The 23,844-nt window shown below is 46.2% G+C and overlaps 2 protein-coding genes across 2 annotated transcripts; one reads left to right on the forward strand and one right to left on the reverse strand.

Annotated features, from left to right (window-relative positions):
- Window positions 1-239: 239 nt before the first annotated feature.
- Window positions 240-12,370, reverse strand: TDRD5 (tudor domain containing 5). The gene is made up of 10 exons (XM_033067677.1): window positions 12,349-12,370; window positions 11,752-11,990; window positions 10,200-10,799; window positions 9,273-9,403; window positions 7,098-7,303; window positions 6,214-6,420; window positions 5,573-5,639; window positions 4,424-4,624; window positions 3,409-3,568; window positions 240-692 (listed from the first exon to the last, which is right to left on the reverse strand). Exons 1-9 carry the CDS (start codon window positions 12,354-12,356, stop codon window positions 3,413-3,415), a joined length of 1,815 nt encoding a protein of 604 aa, XP_032923568.1. The 5' UTR covers window positions 12,357-12,370; the 3' UTR covers window positions 240-692; window positions 3,409-3,412.
- Window positions 12,371-14,789: 2,419 nt separating this feature from the next.
- NPHS2 (NPHS2 stomatin family member, podocin) lies at window positions 14,790-20,562 on the forward strand. Its single transcript, XM_033067669.1, has 8 exons — window positions 14,790-15,066; window positions 16,624-16,727; window positions 17,575-17,647; window positions 17,968-18,050; window positions 18,317-18,520; window positions 18,855-18,910; window positions 19,715-19,793; window positions 20,176-20,562. The coding sequence occupies exons 1-8, from the start codon at window positions 14,790-14,792 to the stop codon at window positions 20,452-20,454; spliced, it is 1,155 nt and encodes a 384-aa protein (XP_032923560.1). The 3' UTR covers window positions 20,455-20,562.
- The last annotated feature ends 3,282 nt before the right edge of the window (window positions 20,563-23,844 follow it).

Consider the following 23,844-nt stretch of genomic DNA (forward strand, 5'->3'; position numbering starts at 1 on the left):
AGATTCCTGACACTCTGTACAGGCAACGCCCAACAAATCACATCATCATCTTCTTGGGGAAGGAGATTTCTTCGGTTCTCCTCAGAGCAAGGTATGTGTAGAGCAGCCACTGTGTTAAAAACCAAAACCACATCCCCACACAATGTCAAAACAGCTCATGCACTGAAAGGAGGGAGGGATGGGCAGCCAGTTTCCCTCTCCTAAACTTAAAGGATACATAACACAATGCGACACTTGGATGTTCTCCTAAACCGTTATATTGAAGAGCAGTAACTCAGTACAGCACTGGTACAACAAAACCAAACTATTTTCCTGAAAGTAAAACTAACATTTATCACACATTCTGGGCACACCTGAGACATCACACTCCAGGTTTTTTCAAGGGATTAAACATTTCTGAACTAAAAAAACCCCTGACAGCATGGTCATACAGAGAGCCTGTACGCTGCTCCAGACAACCTTCCTCGGCAGCAGCACCAGCTTCTCCACTCTTATCACACCTTCCTTCTCAGGCTGGGCAGCCACTGGAAGTAGGCATGGGAAGTGGCCAATCATGCAGCTGCCAACACTGCAGAGAGCAGGGCAGGAGGGACACACACATCCTGAGGTGGCCCTTGGTCACAGAGCCCAGAGCACCAGAGAGGCCAACCGTGAGACTCCCAGGAAGGTCTTGGTCTTCATGTTTTCTTTATCTGCATAAAGAGGAACACAGAAAAGAAGGATCAAATCTAGATCAGATCTACACAGGCAGACCCAAGAGCTCCAGTTTAGACTGAAATCCCTTTTGCCTGGACCTCACCAGGTCATGGAAAGAGGACTTGCTACTGCACACCTACTTGATGAGACTGACACGGCATAATGCAGGGACCCCCCTCTCTCTCTGTCCTCCTGCTGCTCCACCTCCACTTCCCCAGAGGTGGGAAATCAGATGTGAATTCAGTATTTTTGTTTAGGGAACTCCAGAGATAAAGTCCCAAGGCATAAGCAGCCACTGGCTTTGGTAAGTCACTTAACCCACCTTGTAAACGAGCAGCTTTTGTATGGGTGTTATAAATTCTTCCATCATTTGGAAGATGGAAGACAAACACCCACACAGGGAACTCAGAGGGTTTACAAAATGCTTTAGTTCCTTATGGTTGAGAGACTGGGAGACTCAATATGAAATGAACACTGGAGTGGAGAAACAAATACTTCTGCACACAAGCAGCAGAAAGTCTAGAAAAGGGAACAAAATCCAACAATGAGAGAACTAACCCTCAATTCATTTGCTCCCATTAAACAATGAGAAATCCATTTTGCTGTACAAAGGTCAACCCAATACATTGCATCCAGCTATTTATTATTGTGGCATCTCCAGCCCACAGAAACACCAACATTTCCATCTGTTCCAGCAGCACCAGCCTTAGGATACCCAAGAATGGCTGCAAAACTCACAGCACAATAACAGACTGCTCAACTTTCTGTCACTCAGTTTTGACTGATGGATCTGTTCATACTGTCAAGAAGGCACAGCAGGAATGGTGCTGCCATGAATCCAACAGTGGGATGTACAGCTTTAAGCTGGACCCTGCTGGAAAAACTTTCTATCTGATCTGGGTCATCTTGCTTCATTTCCTCTGGTTGCCTGGAGTAAATAAAGGAGGGGTAAAGGTCTTCTACTGACTTGACTAAGACAGCAGGCATTGAGGACTCTCCAAGAGAATGAGGTGTCTGTAAATGTATGTAAAAAAATCGAGAGGGTGCAATTAAGTGCACACTCGGCTCATTAGCTGCCCTGATCTTAATTATCTCTCAAAATTTACAAAGAAGTGGATGGTCAGCAGATTATTACAAGACACAATACACCCTCTCTCAGCAAAGCATTAACAGCTGTCTCATCTCTGAGCAGCCCCACACAGAACCAGCATCAGCAATGACAGAGGGAGTTTCTGCAAGGAGGTAGGAGCTGAGTCAGAGGAAGCCTCTCTGCATTTTTGCTTAAGAATTCAAATTAAATCTACATTTCAGGAATGTTCACTCACTCATGCCTCAGCCACAGATGAGAGCTTGATGTTTGTATTTTTTAACTCTGTATGGAGGAGAAAACTGGTGAAATGACAGACAAGCAGCAATTCAACCACAGCTGCTCAAAAACTGGGTACTTGCTCTCTAGGCTGATTCTGTTGTCAGGGCATGAGGGGACTGTGAGGCACTTCTGCAGCAGTAAGGATGGCTGGGCAGCAGGAATTCAGTGCTGACAGGCTGCCAAGACAGGCATCACTAGAACCCAATTAGCCAACTACTCCACTGGATACCAGCAGCCCACTGAAAACTTCTGCTTAACATGCAGGGAAAAAAAAGTGTTAGGACAAGGTTACAAGATGATTTTTATCTCTTCTTGCCACCCACGCCATTCTTACTGAGGGACAGGATGCATTTACATTCCTCTAGTCTTCAAATCACCACTTATGTTTGACATTTATGAATCTTGCTTTAGTCAGCTAGGTCAAGAACTCTCCAGATCCCTGCATTTGAAAGACAAACTCAGATTTGCAGTCCTCCCCACATTACCTTCTTCCAAATACATACAATAGGATGATGGTTTGTGTCTTTTCGTTCATTTGATAAATTGACAGAGCAAGGACATTAATACCCAAGACACGCAGCTTACACAGATACCTAAGCTGGCTAGAAAAAAAACAGAGAAAATGACTACTTTACAAGTTACTAACATTACACTCCTTTTACTCTTCTTCAGCAGTTAATCAAACTGTTAAAGAGCCAAGGGCATCTCTTTGAACACGCTCTGAAACTCAAGCTGTAAAGCATACACATATGCTTTACACTGACCCTTAGAGTTATTTTTTTAATAAACCTGTAGTTGTATAGAACCTTATCCCCAGCAACAAACAGGACTGCAAATCACTTCCTTTCAGGTCAGTTTAGGATGAGCAAGACCCTTTACTGCAAATATTCACCACTAGCACACTTCTGGTCTTTCCCTGCATTTACAGACTACTGCCTTGAACTATTACACATCCTTTGCCAAGCCCCAGAGATCTAAGAGGAAAACACACACTTTCTGGCTCCCATGGGCACAAAACCAAGGAAATGCCAAGTCAAACTGATCCCAAGAATCTGGCACTTCTCTGTGCTCTCAGAGTCCACTCTCAAACTGAAAAATTATGGTGCACAAATGGGAGGTTAGAGAGCACACAGACCCCCTGAAGTCTGCAAAGGGATCAGAGGAGAGTCAGCTGGAAAGGTATTTGGGGTCCACACAAATAATAGTTTTCATATTATGTATCTTCTTGCTTTTTACAAAAGCAGAAAACCAACTCCACAAAAAAACTCCACAGGACTAAAACAAGATGTATCTGCTGAGGCTAGAGCAGATTTCATGTAATGACAGCTGTGCCAAACTCTCACCTGGTCACAGCTCAGCCCCATGCAGCTTCAAGGTTGCTGTTTCACTGTCTTCATCTTGAGATTCCTGCTGCAAGCAAAGGTCTGGCTCCACCACTCCAGCATTCTCCTGCTTTCCACTGGGCTGAACATACAAGGCTGAAGGATTCAGCTCCTCAAATTCCTAGAACAAATAAAAACCACACCAGAACAGTAAAAAAACTCTACACTGTAATGATCATGAAGAATAAAAAGGATTCAGAAAATCTCTAACAGGTCAGCAAATGGATGACGGTGCATAACACCTAAGAGTTAGCTCCAAATTCTTGCACAAATGGCCTTATTAAGAAAATCAACTTCTTTTTTGCCAGTAGCAAATTTCTCAGCAAGGCCTCTCTTCCTCAAAACGGGGCCTACACATGCAAGAATACCATCACAGGATCTAATCCTGCCAGAACCTGAACTCTGCATCTGCTGAATAAAACAACAGATAGAAGCACTCCAGGCTGTTAAAACTCAGTTTCTGTTGAAATATAAAATTGTGGCAGTACCTTTCCACAGGTTTGCATAATCCACACAGTTCTTACTGGAACTGAGCTGAGACATGCAAACAATGGCACAGGTAAGCCAAAAGCACAAATGACCTGGCTTACAACTGGTGTGACAATAGGCAATTACCATGGTTATGCCATCCAGCACTGTACATTTCACTGGCAAAGTACAATGGTTTGTAAACTAAAACCATTTCTGTATCAACTTTTAATTCATTTCTAGAAGACAGGCTGAAAACAGTTTGTTCTACTAAACAGAACATCTCTGCTGTACCATCAGATTCCACCTTAACCAAAAAGCAAGCTCTCCACATAGAGTTCAACACTCTGAGATGCAGTCACAAAATGATAAGCTACAGGAAAGTGGGAATACCAGTTTTGTGCTCCACAAAACCACTTGCTTCAAGGTAAGAATCTTCCCATTACAGGCACCCAAACAGGGATCCTTCCCTTCCCTTCCTTTCAGCAGCACTCGCCTCCCCCCTGACCTGGGAAGGGATGTTCTCTCCACAGACATCAGCATATCCCATATCCCTCAAGACAGAGTGGAAGTAGACATCCTCCTTGCTGGATGTGTCACACAGGAAGAGGTACAGAACACCATCCACGTATTCATCTACAATCCCCACAAGTTCCTTGAAGCGACAGAGATGCTTGAACAGGAGAACTGCAGCACTGGACCACGTACCCTGAAGAGGAAACAATGTAAGTTACCATAAACAGACCAATATCCACCACCTGAGACTTTTCCTGGTGATGGGCACTTGTCAAAAGCCAACTGAGCTAGGCCAGGCTAGCAACAAATACAGGAAAGTCAGGCAGACAAGCTTCCCAGCTTGAAACTAAACCAAACTACCCCAAAGCCTGCAATTCTCATTACACTGGGAATGCCCTTTCTCCCTAAATACCTACTTCCAAACACAGTTCCATGACATTCACCAGTGATTTTATCCCAATTGCCTAAAATACAGTTGTTTGTTGGGTCTTCTTTTTTTTAATTCCTGGAATCACAAGACTTGACAAATATTAAAAGTACCAAAAGTCATTAAGATGCTGCTAAAGCCTCACCACAAGGAAAAGTGAGATAAGCCCTCAAAACCCAGGGTAAATAACTTTTGAAAAGCAACATCTTTAAAAACACACAGGCAACAACTCAGCTCACATGCTTTCCTTCAGAGATTGTACCAGGCTTCTTGACCAAGAGGTTCTCCATCACAGAGAAACTTTCTTATGGCATCTATAACTCTGGCTGTGCTAATTGCATCAAACCAACTCACTTAAAGCTCTGTTACAGAATAAGTTTTTAAAACAGAGGGTTGGGGCTACCAAGGCTTCAGAAGGATGTTGGGGAACTACTGGTAGGGAGAGGAACAAGTTTGCTGTGTTGCTTAACAGTAGCCATCTGTTTCTGCAAGAATATAAGCAAAAATGCTGTGATGACAAGGAAAGCAGTGAAAGGGTGATTGCTTATAGAGCACCCAGCACACTCTGCTGAACATAACAGTACGAATTCTGCTGTAAATATCAACAGGACCTGATGTCATCCAAATGTCTGCCCTTGGCAGGAGAAAAAGACAACCTCTACTTGATAACTCCTCTGCATATGTCAATAGACAAAACTGCATGTGGACACGTACCTCCACGGGTTTTACCCATGCCAAGGAACATGGGATGGCCTGAGCAGGGAGCTTCAAGTAGTGCCACCTAAAATACAAAGCAGAACCATTACAGCAAAAGAAGGGATAAATCAGCAGAAGAACAGAGCTTCCTCCTCTTTGGGTTTTACTACCAGTTTAGGAATGCAGAAGCATACATTGGATTGTACACTCATGACTAAAACCCAACAGTAACTTCAGAAAACACTCGGTATCCAGAGAATGGGCACAGCAAAAACAGTAATAACAATCAGTCCCTTATGCATTCCCTGGCCCAAGCATATTCACATCAAAACCCCTTGTTTTGATGGAAACAAGACAAAGTTACAGACATAGAACCATGACTTTTGAACCAAAGAATGCCAACAGCCAGGCACCAGGAGAGGCGAGCGAGAGGGAAGATACAAATATGGAAAATATGCTGAACAGCAGAGAAAAAGTACCTCTGACCCTGCAAAGAACTGCCACTTAGGGGATGAGCCTTCAAGAGAATGTGTATGTGTCCTAGGCAGCCTGTTCTAGACAGCCCCACTTCAGCAGGAAGCTTGGACAGGATGACCTTCAATAGCCTGATCCAACCTTAGCTGTTCTGTGATTCTGCCACTCTCATGTAATTTACTTACTTGAGGAATCTCAGCCAAGACTTCTGGACAATTTGGAGGTGTCCATAATCTGCATAGAACACCTCTACCTCCTGGTCATTGATCACACGGTGGATGATGACACGATACCACCACTTGCAGACCATGACACAGCAGAGCTGCCCAGGCCGCACTGCAGACTCAGGCATGATGTATTTATCAGAAGCAACCTTATGTGAGTAAACATGTCTGCAAAAGATCACAGTGAGAAACCAGGTTTAGGAGGATGCAGGACATGAACAAGGAGAAATATACAGGGCATCAAAAGAATCCTCACTTTTTAAAGTCCCCATGACATGAATTTTCAGGAGTTGTTTAAACAGACCCTTCATATCTCTGTTCTGCCACACTTAAAACTGAAATGGGAATCAAACTGCAACCCCAAACTTTTAACATTGGAACAATACTCTCAGTGTCCAACAAAAAGTTAACTAATGGGGATTAATCAGAGGCCGAATACAGTCATCCTAATCATTAGTTTTTTACCATTACCTTGACATATCGGCATTTCTCATGAACCAGGTTCTGGAGTACTGGCCCAGGTGCAGTGTTGGACGTGGAAGTAAAAACCCTAACTGAGCACATTAGCAACAGCTGCACAGACAAGACAAAGAACCCTTCAACCTCCTTTCCATAACCTTTCCAAAGTTCAGAACTGCTAGGACACAGACAAACCACAGGAACTGCTGGTGACCACACTTACTGCTTGTTAGTTAAAAGTAATGGATAAACATTTTGAGTAGTGTTTCAGGATAGCACCAGCATCTCTGTACTACATACTGAAGCCAGGAGTGCCCATCACCAAGAGCTGGGTGCCCAGTTCCCTCAGCACAAACATCCACTGCACTGCCATAGCATGCTCCCACCTCATCTCAAACATCAGGTCCTGCAGTTTATAGGACGCTTCTGAGCTGCAGATGTGGATGTAGAACTGGCTAGGAGAGACAACGAATTCCACAATGACTCCCACCAAACACCTTCTCTTTAGAGGTGGCAAACTGCAAAGTCTTCTGTCCTGAACAGCATCTGGAGGGATTTCTGGAGTCGGTGGGAACTGCTCAGAACCTTGATGCTACAAGGGGATAAGCGGGAGGTAGATTCAGATGTCTCATCATGCACTGAACACAGATAATTGGCCTTTCCTTTAATTAAAAAAATAGTTCTGTTTTCCTGGGGAATTGTGAATTACTGAGTATCAGAGAATTCCAACAAATTGGATAAACTTGGCTAAAAACTTTCCCTGTGCTAGAAACAATCATTTTCAACTCTTTTTTTCTTCCCTCCAGTGTTAAGAGGGGTGCAACAAAAATACCTTGCTCATATCCCTTCAAGGAATCGAAGTCAGATCACTAATCTAGGTACAAGTAGTGAATGACTATTGCCAAAAAAGCAAAACAAAATCAAACCCCAAACCCAATCTACTCATTTGCTGTACTTTACTGAAAAGTTATTATTTCTGTGTTCCATGACTATGAAAAAAATACACGATTTAACCAGTGACAGAAGACATGAATGCATGCCACTTACACACTAGCGATACTTACCAAAGACAAAACCAGTCAAAATTTACAAATTCTATTCTTTTCTCACTTTAGACAAATTTGTACAAGTGAGTTATTCACACAGTTTTCAATATTTCATTATTCTAACTGCTGAAAACATTATTTCCTTTGAAGTAGTATGGATGGGAGCCTTAATCAGACATCAGCTACTTTCACTGCCTCAAGAGCTTTCTTATGTGCCAGCAGACAGCATTTCTCCAATGATTAGAAATCAAAAATACTTCAATTTTTCTCACTGTGAACACAGCACAAATTATCACTGCATCATACATTAGGCAAAGTGTGGGCAATTCACATTCCAGCACACTTCCTGTTGCTTATATCTAAATTCAACTGCAAACAACGGGGTTTTGCAATAGTGGCTCTCTTAATCACTTTGTAAAGGCGTAGATCATAGAATCACAGAATATTCTGAGTTAGAAGGCACCCACAAGGATCATCAAAGACCAGTTCCTAGACCTGCAAAGGACCAACCCAAGAATCCCACCATGTGCCTGAGAGCATTGTCCAAATGTTTCTTGAATTCTGGCAGGCTTGGTGCTGTGACCACTTCCCTGGTCTCTCCTCCTGCAGACTGAGTAAAGCCTAATGCCCTTCAATTCTTTGGAGATTTGAAGATTTTGAAAATTTGACTAAAACATTTGAATCAAACAGTGAGTTAACATTTTTGAGCCTAAGAGCAACTGAGGGAATTCTGGCCTGAGCTTCAGTATCACCTCTAAAAACCCCTTACAATTTCACTAATTTCCTCTGTATAGTCCCTGCAGATGTGAGCCCTATCTCTAAGTTCCAATTGTACAGCCGGGTATAGCCACAAGACAAGCTTGGCAGAGGAAACACCTCTAAGCAGGAAGATTTTCCTGAGAAAAAGAAGGCCTAAAGATGCTCAGAAAAAAAAAACCTAAAGGAGGGACAAACAAATTCTGCCAAAAAGATTTGGCAGCTCAGAATCTCTGCACCACTGTTCTCCATCCCTTTTTAAAAACACACTGCAAAACAAAACAAAATAATGACAATTTCCTACCAAATAGCAGACTTGAGACTGCAGGAAACAAGGTCACTGAGGAACATTCCCCAGCTCTGTCAAACTGGTTGACACTGAAGCCCCATCAACAGCAGCAGGGGAAATTTCACACAAGTCATCTCACAACAAAGTTATTAAAATCCAGTTACATGTTATTATACCGAAAGGTATCACTAGTCTTGTAAGCGACAAGACAGTTACTTAACTGGCCTGGGATGATCTGCTAGACCTCAAGACCATAAGGAAACCAGACTGACTTTGGGTGCCACATAAAGCTATCCACCAGGTCACTGTGAGTCTGGTCACCTCCAGAGACATCTGAAACAGCTACAAAAAACGCTTGGAAGCAGTGGTGCCTCAACAATGCAAACTCAATAGAAACAAAGATAGTAAAAAAAGCATCACCCCTTGAAATCCACATGAAAAATCTACAGATCATTTGTCCAGCCACTTACTTGTTTGAGGTCATCACCCAAATCTACTGCTTGTGTTTGCACTGGCTCTGAATCCACCGGAAGTGCTGCCTGGTGGAAGCTCTCTGTCTCATGGATGGGTTCCAAAGTAGGCATCTCAGCTGCAGATGTGGCTGCAAAGACAATAATTTGGTTGTTATTCTTCATTGGACTGATACAGTGTTGCATATTAAACAGAAAGGGAAAACATAAAAGAATGGAAGTCTGAAAACACTGGGTTTGATTTCCTCAATACTTCTAGCATTCACATCCACCACATTCATGAGGATTCAATGTGCCAGTAGGTTAAAACAAGAATCACTTGCTCTTGTAAGCAAACTAAGGGTTAAATTCCATTGCTAGAATAATGTTAAAACTAATTTTCCCTTAAAAAGCTGTGAGTTTGGCTAGAACTGTATGAGATTATCCAGCCTCTCCCATAGGTTTTATGAGAATGATAAAGGCATCTGCAGTCCTGTCTCTTCTGTGGAACCTGCAGCCATGTCTTTCAGGTCAGTGTTAAACTTTCAGTCTCAAAAAGTGTATGACAAAAGCTTTACCAGCCTGCAGAGCAGACATTCAGAAGATCCTTGTAATTTTTTCACCTGTTCCCTGGAATGGCTAGAAATTCCAGTCCCACACACAGGTTCAAGCAAGTCCATACTCTGAATGGACTAACCAGCGCTTCCTTCACCTCACACCACAAAACAGTGGCAACCTGTCAAAACCTTCCCCTTAAATTCTCTGCTACCAACACAACTGCCTTGTGACAGCTGCTTCTGCTGCACTCAACAGCCCTTCTGTGCTAAACCCCAGGGGAATTAGGACTTCTACAGCAACTGGAAATGCAGCAACAGATACTTGAAAGGCAGTTGCTTGGCCACAGAGATTGTAAGAGCTACACCCTTTCAGTTAAACACGCCACCTCACCTTGCAGCATCTCTTCCTCCTGTGCATCATCTTCAGGCATCTCTTCTTCCTCAGCTTCACCTCGAGGCATCTCTTCCTCCTCAGCCTCGCCCTGAGGCATCTCTTCCTCCTCAGTTTCACTCTGAGGCACCTCTTCTTCCTCCGCCTCACCCTGAGACATCTCTTCCTCCTCAGCCTCACCTTGAGACACCTCTTCCTGTTCTACCTGGCTTGTCAAGTACTTCCTCAGGACCACCAAGGAACCTGCCTTTGTCTCCTCAATGACAATGGAATCAGACATGCTCCTGAGGACTTCAAACATGGACAAAAATCCGTACTGCCTGTACTGGAACGCCCGGCCGAAGCGTCTGAGGAAGGCCTTGTCCAAGTCTGTGAGCAGAAGCGGTGAGGAGCTTAGCAGGTCCTGCAGCTCAGCCTTCACTGCTGCTGGCAGGACGGGAGTCCTGGCACTCAGAGTTTGGAAACTCTGTGGATACTTAGAATTCTTAGTGGGAAAAGTAGCATTTGCCTTCATAGCAGTTTTCTTTGATGCCTTACGTGTCTTTACTTTCTGGTTGGCAACCAGCCTGGCAATCCCTTTGGTAGAGTCATCTGCAATGGCTGCAACAGAAAGAAATGAACAGACAACCAGAACAATGAACCATTGAAAGTTCTACACTGGTAAAACTTCTCTCCTTTCTTTCTTCTTCTCCACACCCTTCCCAGAAGCAACTGTCTCCAAATAGCAATCACACTAAACCATAGCTGATTTCCAGTAATCCTGCCCTTCGCAAACTGGAATGAACTATTTTTAAAAGCCAGCAACCAGTTTGCACCCTCATCCCTAGAAATTCAGACCAGGCAGGAACGCAGGTCAAATTCTTGGATGTAGAATCACAAACAAAAACTGAGCTGCTGAGAGTTTTGCTGGGAAAACAGAGCCACAGTAAACTCTCACTACAGAGCACCCCCTGCCCAGGAAAGGTCTCTCTGGAGAACAGCCCAGGCCTTTTCCTAGCTTCTAAACAACTTTTTCTTGTGTTACTGTAGCACTCAAAAAGCCCCCTGCCATTTCACCCTTCCCAATCAACCCTTTGCAACTGCCATTTATTTCCACAAGTCTTCCACAAAGGAAAAGGAAATTTAAAAAGTTCTTTGATAGAAATTAAGCTTCCTATGGGGTCAGGTACGGAAACCTCCACAGCTTCTTTCAAGAGGCCCCATCTTTAGTTTTGGCTCCTGCTGTAGTCTGCATTTACAGGAAAAGTGACACTCACCAGTTCTAGTGTACCCAGAAGGAAATGTTACATCAGTTTCTAAACCAAGTGCAGAGTGAAAAAGTGTACAAAAATAACTAGAAGCATGGGTGACTTTTCATGGAGGGAAGAGCACAAAAGTGTTAAAAGGCAGATCAAAATACAAGAAGAAATATCAAAGACACAAAATTAACCAGAGTCGTATGAGAAATACATTAACAGATGTGTCACATACAGCTCCGCACATCTGAACATTGCTTCACTCCAGTATGAGGCTCCAAACAACTCCTCCACCCATTTGGAAAACAAAACCTCACCTTTGAGGATTAAAGTGCCTGTCTTAGAAGAACAGATTCGGACAACTTCAGGCATTTGTGTCACCAGCTCCAAGGTGGACTGGAAGCCCAGGTCGTGCAGAGGGAGAGGCTTGCAGACCATGGCCATGTACTGCTCCTCCAGCTGCTCCGGCGTCAGGCCCGCTTTGGCCGCTATCAGCATCGCCCTCACCTCCTTCTTGAGCACCTCCATGAGCGGCGCCTGCTTCGACGCCTCTGTACTAAAGAACACAAGCAAGGAGATGACAACTTGTATACCACAGCTGCTCATAATTACATGGAATTTTAACTTTTCCCACTCAGCAGCTGAAAGCTGGCAGGGGGAGTGGGCAGCAGGTTCACCAACAACCCCTGTAGTCACTTGCAGCACCCCTAAACCTCTGCCGGCGCAGACACCCTGCGCGTCCATACTGCTGCCCAAGGACACCCCACCCACCGCCGGGCTCAGCGCTCCTCGCAGAAACCCCAGCGGCTCCCAAGGCGGGGATTCGCCCCTCAGCCCCACAGGCTTTCTGTCCCCCACACGCGCTCCCGCTCCCCTCATCCCCATGCCGGGACAGCCCCCGCTCCCACACGCACGGCGCCATGGCTCCGGGCTCCCCGTGCGCCTGCGCCGCCCCTTTCCCGCCTTTCCGGGGCGCGAGGGCGGGCCGGCCCCCTCCGCCCCACATCGGCCGGGGCCGCCATTGCTGCGCCCCTGAGCGCGAGAGACCGGCGCCGTGCTCAGCGCTGAGGCGGGATGGGCTTTCCGCTGCCTCGGGGTTGAGGACGACCGGCAGGAAAACGATTGGAGATCTCTGACATGATCGAGTCCAACCCATAACCCAGCACCACGACGTCAGCCAGAACAGAGTACTGAGCGTTATGCCCAGGCTTTCCTTAAACACCTTCAGGGATGGTGATGTCCCCACCTCCCAGCTCTTTATCGTGAAGAAGTTTCTCCCTCGTCCAACTCAAACTTCTCCTGGTGCAGCTGGAGACTGTCTGCTTGTCCTGGTTGCCTGCTTAATAAGCTTGACCCCCACCTGGCTACATTATCCAGTGGATGTAGGGAGTGATAAAGTCTCCCCTGAGCCTCCTTTTCTCCAGACTGAGCTTACCACAGCTCCCTCAGCTACTCCTCATCGGACTTGGGCTCCACACCCTTCCCTGCCCTTCTCTGGACTTCCTCCAGAGCCTCCATGTCCTAGTGCTACTAAGAGCAGTCTTCCAAGAAGTCTTTTTTTTCTTTTTCCTCCCATCTAAGAGGAAAATCCACAGTGAAAACACAAAAAACACATTAGGAAAGAGCTGTGCACAGAACAGGTCTGGTTCCTTCGACATAACAATATTTAAAGCCAGATGTGGTTATAGAGGAGCCTTGTATTTTTGTCAGTCCCATTTGAGAGGAAAATCCACAGGGGAGACATTGACTTCCCAGAGGTCACAGAGTGTAGTTAAAGAAGGGTGCAATGGCTGTTTCCTACGGGCTCACAGCTAATTTCCACACAGGAGTGCTTTTCAGATTAAAACGGGAACTGAACCTGTGAATTTTGGGACACCCATCAGCACGTGTCCTCAAAAAATCTCCTTTCGAAAGTCAGTAATCAAACACATCTAGGCATGGTGGAGTCACGACCCAGTGGCTGAGTAAAACATCAGACAAAAACAGTATGTTGCAGGTTTGGAGGTGTTAAACATGCCAGGGTGCTTTTGACAAGACACCAACTGGAATCCAAAACCAGACCTGAGCTGCCTTTTGCTGTTGCTGCTTAAAACACCACATTTTCAGCAGCTGGGGACCATCTCTGCCAGTCCCATATTGGCCAAGTGATAAACACAAAGTGCAAAAGGTTCCTGGAGCACTTCCAAAGAATATACACAGTAGAAATTTATTAATTACACCCCATTTACACCCAGCCTTTTTCTGCCTTTAGCCCTTTCCATCTATCACTTCTCTGGTGACCTGCTGACACAGCACCCAGCACAGCAGAGAAAGCATGCAGCTGGTGCTCCTGCCCTCTCTTCCTGCAATATCCTGACTCCAGGTGGAGGACAAGTCGCCAATAAAACAGGAATCTGTGAGAAAACAAGATCAGCACCTCTCCAGCTGTCTTCCCAGCTCCCTCCAGCCGCTCTTCCACACCAGAGACTGGAATCCCTGCCCTGTTTAGCCCTGCCCTGCTTTATGTCTCAGGTGTGTCTTTCTGTAGTTTAATTTCGAGCCAGGTGCTGATAGTTGGTGACTTTAAAAGTGTTTCTTTCACAGTTTTCTGCAGACGTCAACACAGGCTGAGGAGCATGAAAAGAGAAAGCTCCTATGTTTGCTCTGCCATGCTCCCGCTGTGGAAAACTAGGGAGGCATTTAGGCACAAACTCTTTTGTCAATTTAGATTCAACAGCTCTGACTCTCTGATGGCTCTCAAATTAACACTAATTCAGGAAAGCTGAAATATTGACCCTAGAGAGAAGGGGGTTGCTGCCAGTGTCCCAACCAAAGGGTTTCTGGAGAGCAGAGCAGGGTGAGATGGTACTCACCCAGACATTCACCACAACACTCCCTCCAGCCACTCCCAAGTAAGCCACTGGTCTCACTAGCAAAGGTTTTTCACCCTGCTGTCTATTCTGAGCCACAATCCCCTTTTGATATCTTTGGGGCCACATGCCTGACAGTTACTTTTAGGTAGGTTTTAACAGCTGTGCAGAAACCATCTACTAAAAATCACCAGAGTGCTTCTGATTGTATTTTATTTCCAAAAGCAGGAAGATACAAATAGAATGTCCTCCTGGGGTCCACCCTGTCCAGGTCTAACTTTCCTTCCCATCTCCACAGCCGTGCATGATGAGGGCAGAGCAGCTGGAAACAGCTTGCTCACTTTACTGTCCATTATGCCTGACAAGCCTGTGATGAACTTGAAATGAGCCTTCTTGATGTGACACCTCCCCTTCTCTCCTCCCCTGCCTACTTTTCCTGCCTGCAGCAATAAATTTGAGCATGTACTCATTCGACTCCCTGGGCAGCGGCATGCTCCTTGGCACAGATGAGGATGGAGAAAAGGTCTCGGAGCTCTTCCAAGGAGTCTCATAGGAGACGCAGAGAGTCCCCGGCTGCGCAGAGCAAACGACAGAAGAGAGAGAGCAGCAGAGAAGCTGGCAAAGGAAAGGGAGATGTAAAGCAGGAGAAAGCCAAGGAGACCGAAAGCACCATGGGGAGTGATGGTAGGGTGCACACCTCCACGGTGGTGGACGTGGATGATGTGGTGTCTGATGAAGAAATGGATGCAATGGCATTGCTGGATAGTGAGCAGCAAGAGGAAGGTATGGCTTAAACAAGGGAAGGGGTTGGAAAACTGTGGGCTCTTTGTTGCTGCGTGGGTCACAGTATGGCTGCTCTCTGCATGGTTTCATCACACCCGCCTTGCACAGGTGTGGTTATCCTCAGGATAGGATATGGGAGATTTTCCAGCCAGCCTCCCAGCCAGCTTCTGCAGGCTTATTAGCACCATCCAGCAAAGCAGTGTACCTGGATACAAGCAGTTACATTCCCAGCATCCTTCATGCTTCACCTTGCTACTCCCCAGTTCTGTTCGTGCTCTGGTCTCTTCCTTTCCTTGCCTGGCCTCCTTTAGGTGGATGGCATTGGCCTTACTGCCAGTTCATAGTCCAAAGGACCTCACTGTGGGGCGGAACTGCCCTTGAGGTGCACACTTGCTGCTCACCTGCTGGATAACCTTTAGAAGCAGCTCCTCTCCTTGTGTTTGCTAGGCACATTCCCAGCCTACTACAATGGAAGGGAGCATCCCTTCTGTTGTAGTAGGCTGGGGACGCATCACACAGGCATGCAGATGTGTATTAGAGGAGCCAGCACCACTTGTGCCCTTCCATGCTCACACCTCTGCTGCCCCAGAGTGACACAAAGGTTCAGACTTGCTCCTGACTCACTGGGAGATAGCTTTTCACAGCTTCATCTTTCTGCCTCCATTACAGGAATTACAGCTATTGGGCAGTGCTTAGGGGCTCTGGTGTCTACACAGGTTCTTGGGATCTGAAGCTCCCTCAGGACCTGGTGGATCTGCAAAGTATTTCAAAGGCAGAGGGGCAGGGATGGAAGGGTTGGAAGGGATTAAAAATGGGAGGGATGGTAACTTTCCAACTTCACAGTTGAAATCCTGGTCTACTCTCTGGCTCCATCTGACCTCATACCATACCTGCCGATTTTTCCCTCAGACAGGAGCTCAACAAAGGACAGCCAGAGCAAGCCACATTCACTTTGGGGAGATGTAGAAAGTAATAATAATCTGGCTGACCACCTCAATCAGCCTCCAGTACCTTGAGGTGACTTCTTAAAATACAGGAATATTTTACTGGCACCAGAGGCTTCATCCCACTGCATTAGGGAGTTGGGATGCAACTGAAATCCTATTCCAAAATAACTTGAAATACTCCTATAGAGAGGGACACTTCAGGCTGTGCATGTATAAAGCTCTCTCTTATTTTCAATCTTTAGCTCATTTTTCCAGATAAACTTCAGGGACTGCAGCTCAGCAAAGTTGCCTATTCCAAGCCTTTCAACCCTGCTTGGTAGCCCCAGTTTTTCAAGATAAAGTCTGCTCTCTAGTCCAGCAACCATGGAGAAGCATGGCTCAGTTTTTGTCAGTAAAGCAGAGACAAAATTTATCCCTCCATCCTTGCAGCTCCTGGCAATCTGGAGCAGGGAGTGCTCCTTAACTCACCTCCAGAGAGAGCCAAGTGGTTCATTTACAATGAGTCGAGGCAAAGGACAACAGTGAAGCTGATGTGTGCAGGCACTTGTAAGGCTGTCAGTATTTTGGGAGCAGTCCTCTTCTAACACAGTCCTGTTGTATTTCTCCCTAGGTGTAAAGTCTCCTGGTCTGGGTGTCTGTGAGTGGCTTTTGACCATCTTGTCTTTCCTGTTCATCATAATGACCTTCCCCATTTCTGTCTGGTTCTGCATGAAGGTGAGAATAGCCATGGGGTCTCTCAGGATTTGATGTCTTTTCAGGATGTCACACACTGATTCAGGATGTGTTGGACATGAGCATAAAGATTTTTTTGGTAAAAGGCCCCTATTTATACCTCTTCAACTCATCATTAATTTTGATTTGTCCTTCATCACATGTTGCTACAGCACAGGGGTCCAACCATTGCCTATCAAATACTCCTGCTGAAATACCCGCAGGAAGGAACTAAGGTTTCTCTTTTCTAGAACAAATTGCAAGTCTGTTCACTTTCAGGCACGTCCCTCAGCCTACCTGGCCCAGACATGGCTGCATGACAGCAGCAGGGTAAATAGGCTTTAAATTCAAAATTTAAGAGATTGATTTCTCAGTTAATAGCAGATTTTCCCTCTTCCTCTCATTTTTATTCAGATTTATAGCATGGCTACAAGTAGGCACCTGTAGGCATTTTGATTACCACTTCTCAGGAGATTTCACATTCGTCTTGGTAAGAAGCATGTCAGTGTTCAGCTCTTAGGATGAGCACATATTTGCCTTGGAGGGAAACAAGCAATATGAAACATTTTAACTCGGGTTATTTAAGTTTGGCCAGTGTAAGGAAGCAAAATTCTGGGTCATCTTGGGAAGCTGCTCTAATCAAATCTCTCTGTCACAGGACTCCTCATATACAAGGCTGGTCAGCAGTTCTGGGCAAAGGGTTAGTGACTTAGTGATAGGTGATGCCACAACCTGCTGAAATCCTCCCTTTGCAGGGTTTTTCCAGAATAATCTTCCTCCCATGCTGGTGAGGCTGCTTTTCCCAGTCCTACTTCTTCCTCTCCAGCCTATCTTTTGTTTCCCTCTGCAGGTAGTGCGGGAGTATGAGAGAGCCATTGTTTTCCGACTTGGGCATCTCCTTCCTGGCAGAGCCAAAGGACCCGGTAAGGTGTTTACTGAGCTCCCCCCAGCCACGCTGCTCCTCTTCTGCCTGCCTTACCAAAGTTCACATGCTGGTACCCTCCAAGCAGACATGGCCAGACAGGAGATGGGATGGCTTTTTTTCCCTTCCTTTTAAGGGCCAGTAGTTTCTGATGGCTTTTCCATTACAGAAGCAGCCTGGTTGCTAATTGAACAGCTAATTGCTGTTGTTTTGTAGTTCTGCGTGCTAAACCATCCCCCCCTTCCCCCCCGGCCTTCTCCAAAACAGAAGTAATTTCTGTAGTTCTGGTGATTACCTGCTGTCTTTCTCTTCCTCCCACAGGCCTTTTCTTTTTCCTTCCCTGTTTGGACACCTACCACAAGATAGACCTCCGCCTCAAAACCCTAGAGATCCCTTTCCATCAGGTATGACTGACACCCCCACTCTACATTAATTTTGGGATCTTTTCAGTGTTAAAGCTTATACTTGAAACCTTACTCCTTGCAAAGAAAAGTTTGGAAAAACATCTCAAAGTAACCTCTAGTTTGCCCATGATCAGTCAGTAGCAGAGGTGGAAGCTACAAAGACTCAACCATTCAGCCATCTTCATAATTCTCTCAGTTGTGTGCTTTTCTGTGCTACCTTAGAGTTGCCAGAACCAGCTCCATCTCCCCTAATATCTTCTACTTAGGTGGTGACCAAAGACATGGTTACTTTGGAGATAGATGCTGTCTGCTACTACCGGTTGGAAAATGCCTCTCTTCTCCTCACCAACCTGACCAGCATCTCCAGTGCCATCCAGCTACTGGTGCAGACCACCACAAAGCGCCTCCTGGCACATCAAGCCTTCTCTGAGCTTCTGCTGGAGAGGAAGAACATCAGCCAGGAGATAAAGGTGCTTCTGTGGGGAGGGAGACAGCAAAGCAAGGGATGAGTTGAGGCTCCACAAGGAAGCTTAGGTGGCCAGTCCCTCAGAATCACAGACACTGGCTCCTCACTTGGAATCAGTGTGGACTCTAGTTAAATCACCCTAAGCCCTTGGGGTAAACCCAAATGGGAAGTGAGAGCAGTCCTTTTTTTTCTGAGGGGCCTTGCCCAGTAGCACACTGAACCTGATAAATCTGCCTTACAGTCCTGCAATTAAAGTCCCTACCCTGTCTTGCTCCCTGTAAGGGACCTAGGCCAGGGCTGTTGTTCTCTCCATGCTCTACAAATATTTGTCTTCATAGGTGGCTTTGGATGCGGTCACAGGCTGCTGGGGGATCAAAGTGGAGAGAATAGAAATGTAGGTAGGAAATGCCAGTAGAAGGGCATTGTCTCTCCCTTTCCAAGTACCTGTCCTGTGCTGCTCACTGTTGCCTGCTCCTCTTCCTGCTTTGCCTCTGACTCTCTCCCTGCAGGTGTTCTGCACAAGGTAGAGCCTCACCTCTCACTTTCCTATTTTTCCCTGCCCTTCTTATGTAAAATTTCCACATGTAAGACTGTTCTTTCTCCTGCCCTGACAGCCAGAGCAGGATCCTTAGCTGGGATCTCATCACCATTTTGTTGCTGCTGCAGGCAGAGTTTGCACCCAGTTCTGGTAGCCCAAAAGGCACAGCAAAGCACTGAACTCTCTGTGTCACACTCTAGAGCAAAGCCCTGGGGTCTCAGCACTGGTAGGGATGGGCTCATCACTCAAGTCTGTGCAGAAAGGTGGGGCTCACTGATCACACAGAGGGACATGGAAGAGAAAGCCAAGCAGTGAATGAATAAATCTGTGAACAGAGCATTCCTGTGCCTGTCCTGAGAGCTGTCTCCTAGTGGAATCTCTGCTACCTCACAAAGAGTGAGCTTAAACTATAAGCCTCAGAGACGCAAAGAGGTCTCCTGGTGATCATGCAGGCATGGTTACTAAAGGACCAGGCTGAAAGAAAAGGATGGGAATAGAGGTAGAAGGCTGAAATGAGACACTGAAAGAGGGACACCCAGGGGGGCAAAGAATATGAATGAGCTGCTCTGCAGAGACCAACTGAACCCAGCCCAAGCCTCAGACTGACCATCCAGTGCTGCCAGGAGAGCCAAGAGCTAATGCCTGTCTTTACTACCACAGCAACAACGTGCAGCTGCCTGCTGAGCTCCGGCAGTCCCTGGCTGTGGAAGCGGAGGCCCAGAGACAGGCCAAAGTGCGGGTATGCCAACATCTGAACACTTCTCATCTCCTTCCAAAGCATTCCTCCTCCCTTTCCCACCTCTGGTTTGAGGTCCCTGGGACATGCCACACAGGCACACAGCTCTGAGTTGATGTTTCTTTAATTCCTGAACGAGAGCTGAGTCTAACAAGGGGAGCTCAGCTGTGAGCTCTGATGGGCCTGGTAAAAACGTGCTAGACATGAACTTCCAGACTTCTGGCAATGCCAAGAGGTTAGTACATGCTGTGATCTTCAAGGAGCAGGAATGTTATAATCACACTGACCCTGAAAATTTCACCATGGCAACCTCCCTCTGTAACAAACAGTCCATGCCCCCTCACTCCCAGCCTCACAGAACCTTCCTTCTTCCCCTGCTCGATAGGTGATCGCTGCAGAGGGGGAGAAGGCTGCTTCCGAGTCCCTGCGGATGGCAGCTGAGATCCTGTCCAGTGCTCCAGCTGCTGCTCAGCTCCGTTATCTCCATGCACTGCACTCCCTTACCACAGAGAAGCCTGCTGCTTTCATCTTGCCCTTGCCTCTGGATGCCATGAACTTAGTCTCTCCAGCTACCCACAGCCCTCCAGCTGTGAGCAGCCTCCTCACAGGCACCACAAAGCTCCCAGAAAACCCAAAAGACAAGAAGGACTCACCCATGCTCTGAGAGAATTGGTTCCCACATTGCTCCTGCTCAGAAAGGAGCAGGAAGGCTGGCCCACCATCAGGTTCTGACCTGGAGGCAGGAGGGAAAGCAGCCCAGGCCTGCAATATAAAGTGGATTGTACACAGAAAAAGCCTCTACTTCTTTTGGAAAGGAAAAAATGTGGAATGAAAGAAGCAGGCCTGGCAAGTGCGTGAGCAGGGGGTTGAGGGAAGTGGAGTGTCATCCCTTCCCCTCCACAGAGCCAGATGCATCCTTGACACATTACAGCCCAGCTCCCGGGGTCTGATCCATCTTGTCCCATCACCTTGGAAGGAAGGACAGACCCTCCCCAATGTCCTTACATGCCCCCATCCACAAACCAAGCAGCCGGGCAGGTGGGAGTGGGAGCATGACAATCCATGGGGGAGCAGAACACAGGGAGAATGGTGGGTGCTGCCATCCCAGTGGTCTTGCAAGGAGGGAATGAGCTGGGTCCTTGTGGTGTCCTGGGTATGGCATTTCAGTAACCACCCACATACATCCCCATAACCAAGGCGTTTAGCCTTAGTTCTGAAGTAGAAGGAAAGGGAAGAGGAGGAGAGGGCAGCCTTTAAAGCTTGGTGCTTCCCTGCTGGGCACATCTGCTGTGCAGAGGGAAGGATGTGCTGCTGCTCACTTCCACAGGGTGGTGAGGCAGGACAACGTCTGAGTGCTGTCAAAGGAAATATCCCTGCACTCAGATTTTTCTGATCCTGGTGCCCTCTGTGTGGACATCAGCTCTGCTCCTGCCCTTTTACTTGCCCTGTGGCATCTCCCCTTGGTTCAAAGCAGATCTCCCTGCACAGCCATTCCCAGCACCACTGTTCTGCTGTTGGTGTCCTGTACAGATCAAGATAGAGGGCACTTTGTTGCCCTTCTCTTAATTGCCCCCACATTGTTGGTCATGATGCCCATGCCTATAGCAGAGGATACTCAGCCAATCACTCATTCTTAAATTTTCATTTATTCACAGCTCTTTGCCTGCTGGTAACTCTAAGTGCTCCCATGATAATCAATCTACATGTAAATGCCAGCATTTTTACAGCAAGGACACCTGGTAAACCAGCCCACTTGCAGGTGGCTGGAAAGTGGGAAAAATCCAACTCTGAACTTGGCAGTGACTACGCAAGCACCTACCTCCAAGTGTAACCTCCCACTTACATAATTTGTCACTGTAACCCTCTGAGGGGAAGGGGCAGCACTGTGGCTTCTGCTGGTGTGTCTGTGATAGATCTCAGGAGTGATTTGCTCATGGAAAATTAGCTCTGGGAAATTGAACAGCTCTGTCATCTTCCACTGGGGAACATGAACTGTGTAGCTATCCCTCTAAAGCTGTTTTCGCTTCTGCGGGAATAGGCCCTTCTTTCCCAACCTCTAGGGCAAAAGGGCCTGATACTACAGACTGAGCTGCAGCTGATCCTTTCTCTGAACACTTATTTGGCTGCATTTCGAACTCCACGTAAAATGATCCATCCCCACCAAGATTCTTGGCACACAAAGGACCAACAGATAAAGTCTCAAAGGAGCAGCAATTAGCCCAAGAGCTGACTGTCAGGAGTCATGCAGCATTACATCAGGGCACACCCATTACCCTGTTTGCACTTGTATCTGCAGAAGCCAGGCCTGGGTTTTTCAAACATGTCACTTTCTTAGAGAAAGGCAAATTATAGCTAAGAGCATCCTCAGTTCCAAAAAACATGCCTTGTTCCAGCAGGATCTTCTCTCTTTTGCATATACAGAGCCAGCAGAAACTTGTCATTTTACCATCAGGAGATACTATGCTCAAAAACCTTGCTGAAAGAAAACATAGTTTAAAAATGTACTCAAGGATTAGTGACAGAAGAAGTTTCCAAGAGAGAATTTACTCTGAGTGAGTGGGCAGGTGTTATCTGAGCGATGTGATTCCTGACAGTTTCACTGCCTGCTCTTCTAAGCTGAGAATGGATCAAATAGCAAAGTCATCCTGATTCTTGCACATTTTCCTCCTAATCAGTCAGACACCTGGTAGCTGGATCATCTGAAGCTCAGAGGATGAAGAGGGTACGCATTATCAGATACATAACCAGGCCATGCTGGCACTGAGGTAAAAAACCACCTCTTGATATGAGAAGGAGGAGGTGCAAACAACATGCTTGCATGATCCAACAGAGATGAGGCAGAAGGAAATAAAGCATCAAGAAAGATTGATGAGTGCAAACAGGAGAGGCAAAGGCAAGAGAGATGTGTTGCATAGAAAGTTGAGGTAGCAATAGTTTTACAGGGATGACAAACTGTAAGGATGTGTAAAGATGTTAGAACTGTGGGAGGAGGCAGAGGACAAGCAAGACACCTGTGGAAGTGGCAGAGGCAAGAAGAAGAGCAGCATAATGCTGCTGAAATGGCAGAGACATGTCAGGGTAGTAGGTAAGGAGTAACAGCAGAGGATCAGGGTGAAATACTGCTGGAAATGGGCACCAAGACACTACTCAGCCATTGCTGTTCTTCAGTGTTTGCTTTTTCTGGATCCTTTGAGCTGACCAGAGGGAGAAGCTTTGAGACTTGAGCAGGTCACGACTTCTGAGATTTTTTTTTTATTTTTTTCCAAAAAAAATCCAGCAAACCAAAACCACTGAAAATATCACAGAGTTAAAATGTGCCCAAGGTATCACATCCTTAACAAACAAGTTAGACCCTCCTTTAATTTTGAAGTCAAAGGGACAAGATATACTGAAGGACTAAAGGAAGAAATTTTAATTCCCATTCTTTCTCCTTCTCCACATTTAAATCTCATCAATCTAATTGAGAAAGGACACAAGGAAATGCTTTAATGTCTAATAAGCTTGTGCCCCAAGGAACTCACTGCCACACCAAATGGGCAAGAACAGTAGGTAAGCATTGTTCAAATACCTCCTGGGGAAAGCAAGAGTGCTCAATTCTATGAACACGAAGATCTGTGGCCTCTGGAATGTAATTTCTTTCTAATCCAAAATCAGCGATCTTAAACAGATCTTCTTGACTGTCACAGAGAGTACTCATTCCCAAGGAACGTGATGCCTGTTACAGTGATCTGCTAGATACAGACCCTATGTTACATATCAAAATCAAAATTAGTTTCTCTCAAAACCAGACCACATTCAGCAGTTTTTTTCTGCCCTGATCTAGAATCACATTAAAAGCCTCTTTGCCTGACCACTGAAAGAGTTGAGAAAAAACCCCAGAATGTGTACAGCAGGGGAGGGTTCTGCATTAGATAGATGAGTGAGGTGTTCTCAAAGATTGCTTCAGTCTCCAAATCTGGAAAAAGGTTCAGAATATTGATTATCCTGACTTTGCCTTTCCCTGTTTGTTGCTTCTTGGATGCCTTCCTCATCTTTCTCCAGCTCACACTCTTGA

Source organism: Catharus ustulatus, chromosome 9 (genome assembly GCF_009819885.2).
Source record: "Catharus ustulatus isolate bCatUst1 chromosome 9, bCatUst1.pri.v2, whole genome shotgun sequence".
Classification (NCBI taxonomy): domain Eukaryota; kingdom Metazoa; phylum Chordata; class Aves; order Passeriformes; family Turdidae; genus Catharus; species Catharus ustulatus.